This window comes from Lycium ferocissimum, chromosome 4 (assembly GCF_029784015.1).
Source record: "Lycium ferocissimum isolate CSIRO_LF1 chromosome 4, AGI_CSIRO_Lferr_CH_V1, whole genome shotgun sequence".
NCBI lineage: Eukaryota > Viridiplantae > Streptophyta > Magnoliopsida > Solanales > Solanaceae > Lycium > Lycium ferocissimum.
This window is the reverse complement of record NC_081345.1, coordinates 15,665,240-15,685,874: the sequence shown is the minus strand read 5'-3', so window position 1 is coordinate 15,685,874 and position 20,635 is coordinate 15,665,240. Positions and strand designations below refer to the sequence as shown.

At 33.9% G+C, this 20,635-nt stretch overlaps 1 protein-coding gene and 1 non-coding gene across 4 annotated transcripts; one reads left to right on the top strand and one right to left on the bottom strand.

Moving 5' to 3' along the window:
• The first annotated feature begins 1,396 nt into the window (after positions 1-1,396).
• Positions 1,397-1,535, top strand: LOC132055035 (small nucleolar RNA Z247). Its single transcript, XR_009414498.1, has one exon. It is a non-coding gene; the product is annotated as a small nucleolar RNA Z247 (small nucleolar RNA).
• A 13,332-nt stretch (positions 1,536-14,867) lies between these two features.
• On the bottom strand, positions 14,868-16,101 carry LOC132054392 (RING-H2 finger protein ATL74-like). Of its 3 annotated transcripts, none has more exons than XM_059446412.1 (2): positions 15,284-16,097; positions 14,868-15,132 (listed from the first exon to the last, which is right to left on the bottom strand). In XM_059446412.1, the coding sequence occupies exons 1-2, from the start codon at positions 15,591-15,593 to the stop codon at positions 15,107-15,109; spliced, it is 336 nt and encodes a 111-aa protein (XP_059302395.1). In that variant the 5' UTR covers positions 15,594-16,097; the 3' UTR covers positions 14,868-15,106. The 3 variants fall into 3 exon arrangements, with proteins under 3 accessions (XP_059302395.1, XP_059302393.1, XP_059302394.1); XM_059446411.1 differs by having other exon boundaries at positions 15,045-15,180; positions 15,284-16,101; XM_059446410.1 differs by having other exon boundaries at positions 14,868-16,083.
• Between the last annotated feature and the right edge of the window lie 4,534 nt (positions 16,102-20,635).

The window sequence follows — 20,635 nt, the reverse complement described above, 5'->3', positions numbered from 1 at the left end:
CGTGGAATCTCCTCCAGTAAATCAAAGGGAAAACAACACAAAATACTAAAATATTTACCCGCTCATGCCCTCTCCTAAATTAATGTCGCTCCTTACCCAATCGGCCGAAAATATTTATCCGAGTACCCCTTTGCCCAAAGCCCTTCCTCCATGATACCATCGCTGTATATTTATATATCATGATGGTATCATGGAGGACTAAGAAAAGGACTGAAACAGTCCTCTATGATACCATCTCCGTATATTTGTGTTATTGTATACTACAATGATATCACGGAGGACTGAGAAATGTCTAATTGTAGGATTGAAGTACCCTCCACGATACCATCATAGTATATGATATAAGATGATTGTACCATAGAGTTTTTATTTTTTTATTTAGAAAAATGTGTCTTTGAATAAATGAACATGATACCTGTCTTAGTATATTTGTATACCATGTTGGTATCATAATTTTGGGGGCATTTCAGGTAAATAGTTTTAGAGGCATGAAAATGAGAGGGGTATAAGTGAGAAATTATTTTATTTTCAGGGACAGCGACGTTGTTTCCCCTAAATCAAACCCATAGCCTTTCCCAGACAACTTTGTTAATTGCCAGGATTTTATCATCTGGGTCATGTTAGGACATCTCAACTGTGAGCTTATCCTCATATTTGTTTAGTTGTATTTACTTAGAATTCATATGTATAGTTTATCTAGAGGAAGGATAATACCAAGTATAGTTTATCTCTTAGAGAGTTTGTAATCAACTACACTTTGTGTAGCATCCTGTATGTATAGAGGAAGAACTCCTCCATGAAATACATATCGATTTTATCAGCTTCATTAACCCTTTTCATAGTATCGGAGCCTTGCGAAGACTCACGTCTCATAATGACACTTCCCTCCATAACCAACATCACCTCGCAAACCCCTTCCTAGAATCCTTCGTCGTTTGCGACGAACTTTAACCAGCCTCATCTTCTCAAATTGGACCGTAATAACTACATCGTATGGAAATCACAAATTCTCCCAGTTCTAAGGGGTTATAAACTTGAGGGATATGTGGATGGTTCACACAAATGCCCTCCAAAGGTAATTTCAAATAGCTCTTCTGAAGCAACCTCAACTGGCGCGGTTATCAACCCAGCGTATAGTTTATGGATCAAACAAGACCAACTTTTATTGAGTTGGATTCTTTCGACCCTCAACGAAGGGATTTTAGCCCAAGTAGTCGGTTGTATAACATCTCAAACTGTTTGGCGAGCGCTAGAGACAATGTTTGCATCGCAATCCAAGGCTAGGATAATGCAGCTAAGGCTGCAACTACAAACCACCAAGAAAGGCAACTCATCCATAGTAGAATACCTTCAAAAGATGAAGACTTGTGCCGATAATCTTGCCGTCGCAGCACACCCTGTCACTGATGATGATCTTGTCTTATATATTCTTGGAGGACTTGGGCAAGAATATGATGCCTTGGTTGTCTCGATCACTGCTAAGGTGAAACTAATTTCATTAGTCGATCTTCATGGCTTGCTTTTAAGTCATGAGTATCGTTTGGAACAGATGACAAGTTTGGAACAAGGTTTGGGCCAAGTCAACTTGTCTGCTAGACAATCCAAAAACACCAAGAATGATAACTCATTTAAGAAGCCTACTAATGTCCATAACAACCAGGCTTGTGGTGGCAGATCTGGACGAGGAAGAGGTCGGGGTCGCAATACTAACTCGTCCAACCAAAATCAGTGTCAAGTTTGCAATAAGTTTGGTCACTCGGCCCTAAATTGCTACCATCATTTCGATCATGCCTATCAAGCTCCATCCAAGTCGCACATGGTTGCTCTCATTGCGCGACCTTCCACGGTTGGAGACTCAAATTGGTAACCGAATTCTGGGGCTACTCATCATTTAACTAATGATATGCAGAACATGGCGGTAAGAGGAGAGTATATGGGAATTGATGAAATTCATATCGGTAATGGCACAGGTTTGACAATTTCTCATTTTGTTAATGCTACTTTACCTACAGTTAGTCAATCTTTACGTATAACTAATGTATTACTAGTGCCTGAAATTACCAAGAATTTGCTTAGTGTGGAAAAATTTACTACTGATAATGATGTTATATTTGAGTTTCACCCTCATTTTTGTCTTGTGAAGGATTGGGCAACGGGGAAAGTACTACTGCGCGGGACTCTTGAGCATGGCCTTTATCGTCTCCTTGCTGCCCAGTTACTTAACCAACCCTCTCCCTCAAATAAATTACAGGCGTTTCATGTGTCCAAGCAATCATTTGATTTATGGCATAGTCGTTAAGGTCTCTACGAGCAGTCAATAGTATTATTAGGACTTTTTCTTTATCAGTCACACCGAGTTCTCGAACTAATGTTCGTTCTTCTTGCCAATATGGCAAGAGTCACAAATTTCCTTTTTTCTATTTCTAGTTCTTGTGCTACTTGCCCTCTTGAATTGATCCACACTGATGTATGGGGCCTGCTCCATAGTTGGCTGGTAATAAATTTCGTTATTATGTTTCTTTCATTGATGAATTTAGCAAATTTACATGGTTATTTCCTTTGAGTTCCAAAAATGAGGTTTATGCCATATTTTTACACTTTAAAACTCAAGTCGAGAAGTTCTTTGAGCTTCATAAAAGTGGTACAATCCAATTGGGGTGGTGAATATAGGAAATTATCCAATTTTTTTGCTCAAGCAGGGATCGTTCATCAGCTCTCTTGTCCCCATACTCATGAACAAAATGGTACTGTCGAAAGAAAACTTCGTCATATTGTTGAAATGGGTTTAACACTTCTTGTCGGAATCATGCCTTTGCTACGGCAGTTTATACTATAAATCGTATTCCCTCACTCTCGCTTACTAATGCTTCACCTTATAAGAAGTTTTACAAAAAGGTTGTTGATTATCAACTCATGAAAGTTTTTGGCTGCGCGTGCTACCTATTCCTCCGTCCCTATAACTCTCACAAACTAGCGTTTCAATTCTTACAATGCATTTTCTTGGGATATAGTGGACATCACAAGGGCTATTAATGTTTACATTTCCCAAGTGGTCGAATATATGTCTCTCGACATGTAATCTTTGATGAGTTATAATCTCCCTTTGCTAGCTCCTCTTCAACTCCCAGTAGTGCACCGACCTCCGATTCTACTGACATGTCCTCTTTTCCAGTCATTGCTCCTTGTAATTCTTCTTCACTACCTCTTGCTACAAGTGATAAGTCCATAGCATCTGTTGCCAATGATCGTTTGATAGCAGCTGCTGCCTCGCCAATTCCGTCATCAAACTCGTCAGCTCCTTCATCGTCAAGGCCATCGTCAAACTCCTCGTTGTGTCATTCAGTGTCGTCTGATTTTTTGCTTCCCTCTATCCCTCCTATTAACCTTACCGTTAATCCTCCAGTAACTAGAGATCTTCCGGTAGCTAATGAAACTCCCATTGTTACTAGTAATCCTCAAACACCGGCAGCTCTAACCACAACCTTTGTACCTCATCACATGGTAACCAAGCGTAAAACCAAATCTCAACTTCCAGAAACTCACATTGCCACAAAATACCCTATGCCTCCATCTAACTTGCCACCTGAACCTACATGTTTTACCCAAGCCAATAAAGACTCGAAATGGAGAAAGGCAATGCAAGAAGAGTACAATGCCCTTCTGCAAAATGGTACTTGGTCCCTTGTCCCCTCCTTCGCGGCAAAGAATGTTGTGGGGGTGCAAATGGATTTTTAAGTTGAAACTTAATCCCGATAGATCCATTGAGCGATACAAAGCTCATTTAGTGGCAAAAGGATTTAGCCAAGAGGCTGGAGTGGACTATCACAATACATTCAGTCCGGTGGTGAAGCCTACAACAATATGAGTGGTTCTGTCTCTAGCTTTGTCAAAAGGGTGGTCGCTACTGCAGCTCGACGTCAAAAATGCATTTCTACATAGGCAACTACATGAAGAGGTATACATGTCTCGACCCTCTGGCTTTACTGACCCAAAATATCCAAACCATATGTGCAAGCTTCACAAAGCTTTTTATGGCCTTAAACAAGCACCTCAGGCATGGTTTGAGAAGCTCAGCTCGAAATTGCTTGAACTCAATTTTGCCTTCTAAATCTGATACGTCTTTATTTATCCGCAATTGTGAAGGACACATTACTATTATCTTGGTCTATGTAGATGATCTTATTGTTACAGGAAGTTCTAATGAGTTCATTGCAAGTCTCGTTCTTCAACTGTCTAATGCCGTTACTATAAAGGATCTTGGTAAGCTACACTACTTTCTTGGTGTTGAGGTACATTATCGAGCCGGCTTTGGGAGTGACCTCGGTCAAATACATTAGAGAACTCCTCGCTCGTGCCAATATGGATGGTGCGAAGCCAATTGCCACACCTATGGTAACAGGACTTCAATTGTCTCACCATGGGAATTCACCATTTTTTGATCCATCATTGTATCGCAGCTTGATAGGAGCTTTTCGGTATATAACCATCACGCGTCAGGATGTGTCGTATACTATGAACAAATTATGCCAATTCATGCATAAACCTATGGAAACTCATTCCACTTCTATGAAGCGCTTGTTGCATTATTTAAAGGCTACCATGGACCTCGGGTTGCACTTGCGTTCAACTAGCTCCTTAGCCCTTCAACCCTTCTCCGATGCGGACTGGGCTGGTTTCCCAGATGATCGATGATCTACTAATGGTTATTGTATTATTCTTGGACCCAACTTAGTGTCCTGGAGCTCAAAGAAGCAACGAGTGGTTGCACGATCTAACACCGAGGTTGAATATCAGGCCTTAGCTGCGGCTACTGCTGAAGTTACCTGGATGCAGCATCTTCTTCAAGAGCTTTGTGTCTCTCTCCTCAAGCTCCCACGATATGGTGTGATAATCTGTCCGCGACCTACCTCACTGCCAATCCTATTTTTCATGCCCGAACCAAACATATTGAATTGGATTTTCATTTTCTCCGGGAGAAGGTGGCTTCGAATGACCTATACGTTCGCTACATCAATTCCTTGGATCAGTTAGCAGACATCTTCACCAAGAGCCTTCCTTCCCGTCGGTTTCATCTCCTTCGTTCCAAGCTTACAGTTGCACAACCACTGCTCAGCTTACGGGGGCATGTTAGGACATCTCAACTATAAGCTTATCCTCACGTTTGTTTAGTCGTATTTAATTAGAATTCATATGTATAGTTTATCTAGAGGAACGATAATACCAAGTATAGTTCATCTCTTAGAGAGTTTGTATTCAACTACATTTTGTGTAGCATCCTGCATATATAGAGGAAGAACTCCTCCATGAAATACACATCGATTTTATCAACTTTATTAAACCTTTTTCTCTTGCACTTTCTCGCATAATCGTTGATATACTGCGCGTATGTGGGTGTTCACTTCGCAATGAATTATTGACGTCATTGATCTGTTAGTATGTTTAGAAGCCATCATGATTAAAAGTTTTTCCCTTACAAAAATTAGTTTGATATTGAATTCATCACAAGCCTATAGCACGGGTTTTTGATTACTAAGAAAGGGGAAGAAATCATAGACAAGTATGATAGATTTTGATTAATTGCCGGTCAAAGCAATATGCGCGCAGCCAGATTATCCCGGGAAGGAAAATATTTACAGAAGTATTACAGGGACAATCTTATGTACTTATATATCATATTATACATTTATGGACTGAAATTATACTAAATTTCTTTTCTCTGTCCTCTCTTTCTCTCGGTCTTTTGCTTAAAAAAAAAAAAAAAAAAAAAAAAAAAAAACTCATTTCTAATTCGTTTAGTTGCTTCCGAGAGAAATTGATCATTTCTGAGTTTGGTCACATTTGGGAAGTTAGATCACCGAATGGTAAGGTGAAGTAACTATTAAAAGAGTTAGGTTATATTTGGCAACTTAGATCACCAAATGGTACGGTGAAGTAATTATCTCTACCTCTTAATCTCTGTTTCATATATTTTTTTTAGGGAAATCTACACTATATGCCCTTAAAAAAACAAGGCGTAACATCGTCTGCCATTAAATATCTTTATTCCACTATATACCCGCTTTATCTTTTTTTATTGTTATAAAACGAGAGCAAATAAAGAGAAACAAGAGATGAGAGTGTAGAGATTTCTCATTTTTTTAAGTGTATCTTTTTTACCAAACGAATTTTTATTCCAATGACTGATAGGAGTATTTGTTTGGAAAGAGTTTGTCTTCGATTAAACTTGTATTAGCAGGCCAACAGTGTGTAACGATAATAGGAAGTTCAGGACTTGAAAACCACATGGTTTCAAAGCGGAAATGTTTGGTCGAATTATGCCCAGGCCTACGTATTGATAGCATAAACAGGCAATGGTGGGAGTGCGTTCGAGGCAAGTGGCTCACTTGACCTTCTGGAAAAAGTTGAAGCCATTGATAATTTCTATCTATTTTTCTATTATATATATAAGTGGCTAAGAGAGACCAACACCGCAATACCTACTTGTACCCAAAGCTTTACAAATTGTACACACAATGAATGCTTGTATCAAAAGCTATATAACTTGTACACTTTAATCAACTGCTTTTTTATCCCACGTGAACATATGTCATAGTGCTTAATATTTATTCACTTCTCATGTATAGACGTATGCATTTCAATTTTAATTTTCACATTTAGTTTCTCCGTGCGCTTTTACTTGTTCACTTTTGACTTTTCACGTTCTTGCTGAATATTTATTGCCTTCTCATATATAGACGTATGCAGTTCAAATTTATTCTCCTACACAAATTTATTTCCTCCGTGCACTTTTACTTGTTCACTTTTGACTTTTCACGTTCTTTAAGAATCAATAAATATCACGTGTACTGAATATTTATTCTCTTCTCATGTATATATGTATGCACTTCAATTTTAATTCCCGACACATATTTATGTTCTCCGTTCACTTTTACTTGTTCACTTTTGACTTTTCACATTCTTGCTGAATATTTACATATGTCATAGTACTTAATATTTATTCTCTTCTGATGTATAGACGTGTGCACTTTAATTTTAATTCTCTGACACATTTATTTTCTCTGTGCATTTTTACTTGTTCACTTTTGATTTTTCACGTTCTTGCTAAATACTTATTCTTTTCTCATGTATAGAAGTATGCAGTTCAATTTTAATTCTCCTACACAAGTTTATTTCCTCCGTGCATTTTTACTTGTTCACTTTTGATTTTTCACGTTCTTTAAGAATTAATAAATCCCACGTGGACATATGTCATAGTACAAAATATTTATTCTCTTCTCATGTATACGAGTATGCACTTCAATTTTAATTCTCCGACACATTTATTTCTTCCGTGCACTTTTACTTGTTCCATGTATACACGTATGCACTTCAATTTTAATTCTCCAACACATATTTATTTCCCCCATGCACTTTTACTTGTTCACTCTTGACTTTTCATGTTCTTGCTGAATATTTATTCTCTTCTCATGTATACATGTATGCACTTCAATTTTAATTCTCCGACACATATTTATTTCCTCCGTGCACTTTTACTTATTCACTTTTGACTTTTCATGTTCTTTAAGAATTAATAAATGAATTAGTCCCTCCGTCTCATATTACTTAGCCACATTACTTGACTTTTCACATTCTTTAAGAATTAATAAATGAAGTACTTTGTTCGTCTCATATTACTTGGCCACATTACTATACTTGACTTTTCATGTTCTTTAAGAATTAATAAATGAAGTACTCCATTCGTCCCATATTACTTGGTTGTACACTTTAACCAACTACTTTTTTATCCCATGTGGACATATGTCATAGTAGTGAATATTTATTCTCTTTTAATGTATACACGTATGCACTTCAATTTTAATTCTCCGACACATTTATTTCCTCCTTACACTTTTACTTGTTCACTTTTGACTTTTCACGATCTTTAAGAATTAATAAATGAAGTACTTCCTCCGTCCCATATTACTTGGTCACATTACTAAAAATTTCTAATATATATAAGTGTCCAAGAGGGGCGAACATAGTAACAACAAATAAGAGGAAAAGAAAAAAAATATGGAGACTCACTACGGAAAATCGCAGTATCCTGTGCAAAATATACAAACCATAAAGACTAACTAAATTGAGTAACCAAATTAATTATGTTGGACCCCGTGCATCACACAGACATAGTTTGCTAGTATTTCTATATATAATAAGTGCCATGCAGGGACGAACACAACAGTCCCTCCTTGTACCCACTGCTTCACGAATTGTACCCGCATTAAATTCTTGTACCATGAGCTATATAATTTGTACACTTTATCCAACTATTTTTATATCCCATGTAGACATGTGTCATAGTACTTAATATTTATTCCCTTATCATGTATAGACGTATGCATTTTAAATTTAATTCTCCGACACATTTATTTCCTCCGTGCACTTTTACTTGTTCACTTTTGACTTTTTATATTCTAGCTGAATATTTATTCTCTTCTCATGTATAGACATATGCAGTTCAATTTTAATTCTCCTACATAAATTTATTTCCTCCATGCACTTTAATTTGTTCACTTTTGACTTTTCACATTCTTTGAGAATTAATAAATCTCATGTGGATATATGTCATAGTACTGAATATTTATTCTCTTCTCATGTATACACGTGTGCACTTCTATTTTAATTCTCCGACACATATTTATTTCCTCTGTGCACTTTTACTTGTTCATTTTGACTTTTCACGTTATTTAAAAATTAGTAAATGAAGTACTCCTTCCGTCTCATATTACTTGACCACATTACTATACTTGACTTTTCACGTTCTTTAAGAATTAATAAAAATGAAGTACTCCCTTCGTCCATATTAACGTAGACATGTGTCATAGTACTTAATATTTAATTCCCTTCTCATGTATAAACGTATGCACTTTAAATTTAATTCTCCGACACATTTATTTCCTCTGTGCACTTTTACTTGTTCACTTTTGATTTTCGTGTTCTAGCTAAATATTTATTCTCTTATCATGTATAGACATATGCAATTCAATTTTAATTCTCCTACACAAATTTATTTCCTCCGTGCACTTTAATTTGTTCATTTTTTACTTTTCACATTCTTTGAGAATTAATAAATCTCACGTGGATATATGTCATAGTACTGAATATTTATTCTCTTCTCATGTATACACGTGTGCACTTCTATTTTAATTATTCGACACATATTTATTTCCTTCGTGCACTTTTACTTGTTCATTTTTTACTTTTCACGTTATATAAGAATTAATAAATTCCGTCCCATATTACTTGGCCACAGTACTATACTTGACTTTTTACGTTCTTTAAGAATTAATAAAATTGAAGTACTCCCTTCGTCCATATTACTTGGCCACATTACTAAAAATATATATTATCCCCATTTTCCTTCTTTGTTAATACTTTAAACGTGAAGAGAGGACGAATAATAGCAATGCAAATTTGCACCAAAAGTTATTTTAATGCTCCTACACATAACTTGTTCACTTTTGACTTTTCATGTTCTTTAAAAATTAATAAATCAAGTATATATTTTATCATAATATCCATATTTATTGGTATATAGTCTCAATAACCTCAGAAAATGATTTGAAAATGAATAATTAATATGAAGGGTAAAATAAGAAGAAGAATTTTTTTCCTTGATATGTTAACATCGACAAGTAAAAGTAAAGGGAGGGAGTGACATTTATCCCCGTTTTCCTTCATTGTCAATACTTTACTTATTTACTCTCCTTTGCAGTCTCTGATTATTGTTTCTTTACATTTATAAAATGTATTACTTTATATTTTCATTTTAGAATTAAAATTTGATGATTAATGATATAACATATATCTTTCTAATTTTGATTTCTTTGTAACAATTAATATAAAAAAATATAATATATTTTTTAATTAATTTAATAAAAATATTTCAATCCAATATATACAACAAAATGATTTTTATGTTTAGATCTGAATAGTTACTTAATTGAAATGGATATCAACCTGTCGGTATACATATAAAATATTAAAGAATTTAAAAGAAAATTTTAGAATCAAAATATTAATTTTCCCTCATATTCTAACTAATTTTCTTTTGCATCAATGAATAACTTTCATTGTCATGATAATGATAAAAAAAAGTCCGACTCTTTCCATCTCAAAGACTTTTAATTACAACTAAAGTGATGGTACATAAAATATATTTTGTATATATAATAACAATTAGAATGTTTTTAAAAGCTATTTTCAAAATACAAACCTTAAAGACTAACTAATTAAAGTGAATAGACATGTTCGATGCACGGGCATGTATTGTTAGTTATATATTTAAATGTGGTAAAGGGACGAACACAACTTCCCATGGTTGTACCATGGGCTTTAACAATTATACACACAATGAATGCTTGTACCATAAGTTATATAAATTGTACAATTTAACCAACTATTTTTATATCCAACGTAGACATATGTCATAGTACTTAATATTTATTCCCTTCTCATGTATAGACGTATATACTTCAAATTTAATTCTCCGACACATTTATTTCCTCCGTGCACTTTTATTTGTTCACTTTTAACTTTTCGTGTTCTAGCTGAATATTTATTCTCTTCTCATGTATAGACATATGCAGTTCAATTTTAATTCTCATACACAAATTTATTTCCTCAGTGCACTTTAATTTGTTATAAATCTCACGTGGATATATGTCATAGTACTGAATATTTATTCTCTTCTCATGTATACATGTGTGCACTTCAAATTTAATTCTCCGACACATATTTATTTCCTCAGTGTACTTTTACTTGTTCACTTTTGACTTTTCACGTTTTTGTTGAATATTTATTTTCTTCCCATGTATACATGTATGCACTTCAATTTTAATTATCCGACACATATTTATTATCTCCGTGCACTTTTACTTGTTCACTTTTGACTTTTCATGTTATTTAAGAATTAATAAATGAAGTACTCCTTTCGTCCCATATTTCTTGGCCACTTACTAAAAATATATGTCCAAATTACTTGTTCATTTACAAAATCAAGATAAAATTAATTAATATTTCCCATCTTAGCCTTAGCAATAAATGTTCTTCAAAATAGTCAATTTTGATTAGAATGTATTTGTTGTAAAGAGATAGGGTAAGATAGTAAAATACATCTTTTATTAATGATTTCTTAAGATGTGTGCAAAAGGGAAAGTGACAAGTATTATGGGACAGAGGGAGTATATATTTTATCATAATATTCATATTTAATGGTGTAAGTCTCAATAGCCTTCGAAAATGATTTGAAAATGAGTAATCAATGTGAAGGGTAAAATTAATAATAAGAATAAAAATTTCTTTCTCTTGATATGTTAATGTGGACAAGTAAAAGTAAACACAGGGAGTGACTTTTATCCCCATTTTTCTTCTTTGTCAATACTTTAAACTTGAAGAGAGGACGAACAATAGCAGTGCAAATTTGTACCAAAAGTTATATAAATTATACACTTTAACCAACTACTTTTTTATCCCACTTGGACATATGTCATAGTACTGAGTATTTATTCTTTTCTCATGTATACACATATGCACTTCAATTTTAATTCTCCTACACATAACTTGTCCACTTTTGACTTTTCACGTTCTTTAAGAATTAATAAATGAAGTATATATTTTATCATAATATCCATATTTATTGGTGTATAGTCTTAATAGCCTTATAAAATGATTTGAAAATGAGTAATTAATGTGAAGGGTAAAATAATAAGAAGAAAAATTTCTTTTTCTTGATATGTTAACGTGAACAAGTAAAAGTGAAGGGAGGGAGTGGACTTTTATCCCGTTTTCCTTTTTTGTCAATACTTTACTTATTTTACTCTCCTTTGCAGTCTCTGATTATTGTTTCTTTACATTTATAAAATGTATTACTTTATATTTTCATTTCAGAATTAAAATTTGGTGATTTACGATATAACATATATGTCTTTCTAATTTTGATTTCTTTGTAACAATTTTTTTTTATCTATAATTGTTAATATAAAACATTATAATATATTTTTTAATTAATTTAATAAAAATATTTCTTAATTTTGCTTTTAAAAAATCCAATATATACAACAATGGTTCTTATGTTTGGATCTGAACAGTTAGTTAATTGAAATGGATATCAACCTGTCGATATACATATAAGATATTAAAGATTTTTTTTTAAAAAAAAAATCTAGAATCAAAATATTAATTTTCCCTCATATTCTTACTAATTTTCTTTTTCATATCGATGAACAACTTTCATTGTCATGACAATGAGAAAAAAGTCTTACTCTTTCCATCTCAAAGACTTAATTTCATCATATCTTTTTAATTTTTAAACTCCATTTTTTAATTATAATTAAAGTGATGGTACAAAAAATATATTTTGTATTGCAGTACTCTAACCACTGAGTTAAGTAGGTCATTTATCATCCCAAAGAGAACCAAATGAAACCCATCCCGTCGATGGATTATAAATATCATATTACTTATAAGCAATACTAATCTAAGGAATACCACTCAAGAGAGATCAAAGATTGTTGATGTTGGATCATGGAATAATTATCTTGACAAGAATTTATCTACATGGTAAAATATGTATCACAAGCACTAAGGGCTATAGCTCGGTTGGTAGAGCAACTCGTTTACACGCGCGCCAATGTTTTTCAAGGAGTTCATCATACAATCATAAAAATTGATCTTGTTGAGAAATCGATGTCTTACTCCATAACTTTGAGGGAACCATAGCCTGACAAAAGGTTCGGTCCAATTTGGACGCCCATTTAGGAGGTGCCAAATGTTGCTATATATAATAACAATTAGAATGTTTTTAAAAGTTATTTTCAAAATACAAACCTTAAAGACTAGCTAATTAAAGTGAATATTGCTAGTTTCCACTATACGATCAAGTCGTCCTAAAATCAACGATCCATGTCTACGTTTGTTAGTCCAAGTATAACGACTTCCGCTATAATCTAAATCTACAAGTTGACAATAAGTCAGAACGACTATTAGGAGCTGCTTGGACATGGTTTGAAATCATGATTTGAAATCATACTTGAACATGCAATTTGAATTTCTTAAGTTGTATATTTTCTTATAGACATAAAAACCCCACAAGTTGTGAAAACTATCAAAATATTCTCAATTCTTATACATTCTTACCAAATGACCAAATCATAGTTCATAGCAAAATTAATACGCTACTAGAAGATCTTTCTAAAAAATACAACATCAATTGATCAAACTTTAGTTCAATAAAAAAGAAAGTTTAACGTGAATAGTAATGTAACTACTCTTCAATATAATCCTCCACATGATAGACATAAATAAAGGTTGGTAAATGATTGGTGAGAATAGTTTTTAAATATATCTACCAACTTATGGATCTTTTTTTTATAAAATATAAATTTATGAATCATATTTTTTTTTAAAATTTTTTATCATGAGATGAAATGTTTGTTCAAATGCTAATTTCATCTCATAATTTTTAATAATGATTTTAAACGGCATGTCCAAACACCTACTTAGTTATCCGGCGGCCAACAATTTTTCATGAGCAGCCACAACATCATAAAATCCCTTCCGACAATCCAGGGACCCTTATAAGTGGATGCTAAATTCTAAAGATTTTTGCCATTATAAAAAAGAGGAAAAGGAAAAGAACGAATGGAGAGAAGGAGATTCTATTCCTTTACATACAAAAATTTCTCACATAAGTCATGATGATTTCGTTTGGTCCTTATCGCTACTTGTCAATATGTGATTGAGCCAGTGTCCATCAAATCAACAGAGGCCTAGAGACTTGGGGTCGTTTACGCTAACTAAATATTTCGGGATTATAATTTTAGAATTATAATTCTGAGGCTAATTTATCTCATTTGAAAGGTGGCATAAAATAATTCAAGTTTGACAGATTAACATGAGATATTTCAGAATTTAATTTGGCCTTTCTTTTATATTCTATTTGGTAGAAAATTTAAATTTATTTTATATAAAATATAATCCTCGATATCCATCTTACCAAACGACCCCTCGGAGTTTGGGGTAACCCAAGTTAAAAAGAAAAGAAAAATATTCCTATATTCCTTTTCCTTTTCCGACAAATGATAAGGTTCAAATATTCACTTCATCTGATCTCAAAGAAATCATAGTCCTTTTCATCTTTTTAAAGCAACATCACGGTATTGCCATTCAGCACCTGGCACTGCATCATGGATTCATGGTACTGCAGATCAGCACTACAATATGCGTTTAAGAAGGCCAGGATTCTACTTAATATGATTGGATTTGATTCCTGATATGATCGCTCGACTAATTATTATTAGTATCTCAAAAAGTCATTTTTTTGTTAAAGAAAATTAAAATCAAGAACGAACATGATTTTCTGAGATGGTTACTAGCCCTTCTGTCTCAATTTAAATGTCTTATTTTTCTTTTTGGTATATCTCAAAAAAAGTGTTTCTTTCTATATTTAGTAAATTGATAATATAAATATTTTGATAAATTTATAACCACAAAATTTAAAGAATATTTTACATCTTTAGTTTAAATAAAAAGATTAAAATATTACTCTTTATTTCTTAATCTTAATGCATAATCAAACCAAAACACTTTTATTGAATCGGAGGGAGGGAGTATTAGTTGAATGACCATCTGCGAATCAACCCCTTGATCATGGGGCTAAAAGGTTTTCTCGAAAGGAAGTTCAAATAGGGGAAGAAATTACAGGTTCTGCAGTTATAAATTACTATGGTAATGCATAAATACATCAAACAAAACAACATTCACAAAATGGGAGGAAAAAAATTCAATCCTTTATGACACATTTCCTACCTTCCAAAACCAACAACAAAAAAAAAAAACTGTCAAATTCAGCGGAGGCCAAAAAAAAATTGCTAGCTAATGACTTCCCATATGGCTAAATATTGGTGGTGAGAGATACCAGATATCCTGTAAAATAGTGTAAGTGTGACTATTTGTCCGGACCAACACCGTTAATAAAAGTAAAAATAAAAAAATGGCACTGCAAATTAACCAACTTCCTCTGTAGATGAATTTCCAGGTTGTTGTCTCAATCCAGCTTCAACATCCCCTACAGGTTGTTCAAGTAATGATTGTCTACAAGTTGGACAAGAAGAGTGTGAAGCCAACCAAATATCAATACACCTAACATGAAAACCATGATGACATATAGGCAATACTCTCACTTTCTCACCATCCATAAATTCACCAAGACAAATAGGACAATCCGTCGCGAGAATATGAATACCTGATCCATACACAGCTACCGGAATCTGTCTCAACGTGCTCTTTTTCAGCCCCGTTGCAGCTAGGCGTTCGACCCTCGCGTCTACTGACTCGAAAGAAAATCTCCTGCTACATCTTAAGGCACACCTCACAATTGAATTTAGACCAAGTGCACATATTAATGCACAGAGTAAAGCTGCTAGGATAATTATCATGTTGGTGTCGAAACTTGCTTCTTTGGAGTAACCATGAAATGAATTGCTTTCATTGCTAGATTCTGGCAAAGGATGTGAATCTGGAAGTAGACGATGAGTATGATAATAAGATTCCATAAATCCCAAAAAGTTGGTTCAAACAAATATGATGTTTCTTCTTAGGCCAATTCAAGTGAAAATCGAACCACAAAGGAGGGGGAAAGCAAAGGAATTCATCTTAGTCATATCATTAATTTTGTGTTGCTTATTGGCTTCTTTCTTTTGTGAGGGGAATGAAATAGAAAACAAGTGGTGGGTGTTTTTGCGTTTATCTTTGAGTTTGCGTAGAAGTAAGGGAAGAGACAAACAGTGCTAAAACAAAGCTGCCTGTCTTTTTGGAAAAACAAAGACTAGACAGAATAATTAGACCTTTCCTAAGTAGCAATATGAACTAAAGTTCAAGAGGCAAATATTTCTATTGCCTTTCAAAGTGAAAAGCTGAGTTATGAAAGTATATAAGGAGAAGAGATGAGTTAGATTTTTTCCCCCTTTTTGTGGGAGTTGGTTAGTTTACGGAGATGTGGCGAAGGACAGAGCTACGTACAGATAAGAAGATACAACATGAAAGTGAGTTATATCAACATAATGTTAGTATGCTGTCTTTTCAAAGGTTTCATGTTAGAGACAGATTTTAATTTGCTTCAAGGAATTAGGTAGTTATTTTGATTTAAATTTAGAGATTAAATTTATTTCATGTTTGGTCGGAGGTATTAGTTGAAAACGCTATTATGACCATGATTATAATCTGGTGGGATAAGTTATCTAGATTCTAGTCTGGGTTTTAGCCCATGATTATAATCTTGGGATATTCCGGTTATTTTTTAAGATTAAAGATTCAAATAAAATATTTGTTGAAATTTTAGTGAGTTTTTACACACACACACACACATATATATATATATAAAGGCGGATCCAGGATTTAAAACCTATGGGTTCAATCCTACGATTCTTAGCATTAAATCCATTATATTTTTAAAGTTATGGGTTCATATCTACTATTTATAACAATTTTAGTAATTTTTTACACATAAATTTATGATCCGCTTCGAAAGTTAGGGATTTAATTGAACCCCCGTCTAACTCGGTGCTTATAAGCTACATCAACATTGTTTGACGTCCTTACTAGTAAGAAATTGAGATGTTAGTACTACCACTGAGGGGCATAGTTAGATGGTAGGAATTTTATCCTTCTAAAAGTTTCGAGTTCAACCTATGAAAATGAAGAATATTTCAATAGGGAGCACTTTACCTTTTAGATAACCTGGCGCGAATCTTAATGAATTAAACCGAATGCTTTAAAAAGAAAGAGATTCTAATATATATATGTTTTGCACCGAAATAATGAATTTAAATGAACTCGGTGCTTATAAGCTACATCAACATTGTTTGACGTCCTTGCTAATGAGAAATTGAGATGTTAGTACTACCACCGAGGGGCATAGTTAGATGGTTGGAATTTTATCCTTCGAAGATTTCGAGTTCAACCTATGAAAATGAAGAATATTTCAATATGGAGCACTTTACCTTTTAGATAACCTGGAGCGACTCTAAATGAATTAAACCGAATGCTTTAAAAAGAAAGAGATTCTAACATCGAACCTGTATATATAACCAACTAGAGAAACCTGAGTTTGGGGAGTTGGGTCAAGGGGTATGCAAAGAATGTGGATTATGGTAACCTGATCCCTCTCTAATAATCACAATAAGTTTTCATACCATAAATGTTTAAAATGGTTATTCGAGAACCAAATCCATAAAAACAAAAGGGAACATCGAAACATTCAATTGAGAACCAAATAAGTCGGTTTTCTTTAGTTCATTTAATCAACTTCTCTGATTAGATTCAGAGGTCAAGATAAAAGTTAGCTCAATCCCTTGCCTATGAAAAGTTACTATTTTTGCCCTCTTTTTTGGTCCATGTTCGCTAACGAAAAGATACTCCCTCCGTCTCAAATTATCTGTCGTAGTTATTAAAAATAATTATCTTAAATCATTATCGTTTTGGAAGTTCAAGATAAAATTAATTAGTTTTTTTCCCATTTTATCTTTAGTAGAATTGTGTCATTAATGGAGATGACACATAAATAGAGTAAACATTTAATGGAGAGAGACTGTAACTTAGAAATAAATAAATATAAAAGTAGTCAATTACCGCTGCTAATTAATACGAATTTAAAGATAAAAGTAGTCAATTACCGCTGCTAATTAATACGAATTTTTCGTCCCATTTTAAAGTAGTGATGATCAATTTGCCTTTTAAACTATGGATTTGAAGTTCAATAGTCTGTAACCAAAAAAATTGGTATTTTCATCAAAAAAAGAAATGGGTCATATCTTTTTGGTCTTAAGTTAGAATATTCGTGAACTGCTGGTTACTTGGAGGGTTTTTATATACCAAAATTATACAACTTCGAAACTCATATTTGATTACATGGTATGAATTATAACATGCCTTTACAGCAGAAAGAATCAATGCCTAAATAATGTTTTTTACATTCATTTGCATCAAACAAATGAAAGTAAAACAATAAGTCTTTTATATAATTTTTATCATACATATATTTCCACTTTAATTTGTGACTAGTATAATAAAATTATTTGATTTGATATAAATATTAAAGTGCGAGTAAATTTTTCCGACAATGAACTATGAATTCACATGGCTAGACCTAAATATGGCCCCATTAACTCTCGTTCCATTTATGTTCCAGCAGGAGCATGTCACATCTCACTCTCACCTAACTTTGTGTACATCGCATTAATATCTTCTTAATTCATAGTAGTAATTAATATATGTCCTCTCTTTTCTTCTTCTTTTTGTCTTGTTTTGGTTGTTTTTAGTGTTATCATCATAAGTAACGACTATAACCACCATCAAGGGATGAAACCATAATTGGAGTATTTGATTGGCCTCGTGTCAGTCAAATGAAACCATGATTTCGATTAGTGTGCATATATTAATTAGCTTAGCATGCAATATTTGAGCACTCTGGAGAATATTTTTGCTGCACAACATAAATTTACATTACATTAACAAGCCATTACGTATTTTTATTACCACGACTCCACGAGTACTGAAACTGAGAAATGTTCAAGAACATTGCTTCGCCGCTAGTATTTAGTTAACATCGTTCAATTCTATATACATTTATAAATTCTCTAAGTTTGTTAAAGAAATAATTAAGACTTGAGATGTTTAATAGAGCACACATTTATTTTTTAGCAATATTTTCAACACGTCTCTTATGTGCTGGTTCTATTGTTTCAACTTTCTGCTATCTTTTTTAAAATTTAAATAATTATAAAATTATTTTTACCTCACAATAGTATATTGCCTTTTATTATTTATCAGACTTCAAAAACGTTAACTATTGTTACACCTCAAAAAAAAATTGCGTCGTTTGCATCGTAAGCAAACTAATGAAAGCTCGGAGAGGTCATGAGACTCTTATAAGGTTAAGGAAGACTTCTAACAAGTGCTAAGCAAGTGTCTAAAGGTTCCGAGATCAAGCGAATCGAAGAAATTAAGTTTGTCAAAATTTTGGAAAAACTTGACAGAATTTTGGACAGGAAATTTTGGTCCAACTTGAGAGAGTATATATCCTAGAATATGGGCGTTTCAAGATAGGCTGCCAGATGGCTTCTCTGCGGTCCACTTGGAAAGTCCGTGGAACCGACTTTCAAAGGGTATAGATACCCTAATATTCCCCTTTTTTTCATCATTTACACTTCTTATAAGCTCTGGAAACATCCATATACTTCTTCTAAACACTTATAGCCCCCTAGATCAAGAATTTAACACGATTACACTAAACTAGTTCATGAAAAGTGATTGTTCTTGCTTCTACTTGATGTTGTGGTGAGTTTGGTCTTGAAGAAGTTGTGTGAGTTAAAGTTATTCAAGTATAAGGTATGTTATTCATCTTGAATTTGATATTGAGTCGTTTTTGGAGGATTTTAATGGTTTAAAGTGAAGGAAAACATAGTATAAAGGTTGTAGTTTGATATGTTGATGTTGTTGGCTTATGGACTAATTTTCGAAGGAATCTTGGATGGATTTGTATATGTTTGTCATGTAGTATCTTGATTATGTTATTGTTGATGTTGTTATTGATGTTTGGGAGTTGTTTTGGAGTTGGTTTGGAGTAGATAATATAGGGGAAATCTTTGTCCGAATTCCGTTAACTTATTAACTAGCTAAGTTTGAGTGTGTAAGTGTTCTTATGGCCTGATTGTTGAATGAATCATCTTGGATGTAGATTTGCAGGCTCGGAAGGTAGACTTTGTGTCACGACCCAACCCCGTAGGCCGTGACTAGTGCCCGAGCTGGGCACTCGTACACACCCATTGACCAGAATCAGCATACAAATAGCTTATACATATACAAAAGTCAGACGTCGTCTCCAAAGTGTCGCATGTACAAATAGATATCACAGAAGCTAGCAAGGCTATCATAAGCACAACGTCCCCAAAATATATATAAACGCAAGCCGACAAGGCTGCCACGGCGAATGGGACCGCCCAAAACATAAGTCATACGAACACAACTGAACAGTAATATTCACAACCCACATATATGTCTACAGACCTCTAAGAGTAACAACAGAATCATATGACGGGACAGGGCCCCGCCGTACCCCTGAATAGACATATGCATAAACAACGGAAGAGTCTGTACCAAAATATAGGCTCCGGAACAAAGGAGCATTCCAAGATAGCAGAGTAGATGTCCTAAGCTGGCGGATCACCAAAGTGGGGCGTACGCGCGGGCATGAAACGCAGCCCCCGAAGAAAGGGGGTCAGTACGAAATATGTACTGAGTATATAAAGCATGAAGTACAAGAACAGGATCATAACCCAAACAAGAAGTACAGAAAATAAATAAAATATCCAGAATACCAAAATATTTACTTTTGAAACACAAATCATGCATGGGGCTCAGGGAACATGGTCGCCACCCCGTCTTTGGCGCCATAACACATCATACTCCAGAAGATTTCATATCTCCGTAACCCAGCATATCTCCATAACACATCATAACGCCATAACACATCATAACACCAGAATATATATACGGTACCCGGCCCTCTAGCGAGGGACTCGGCGAACCATAACACATC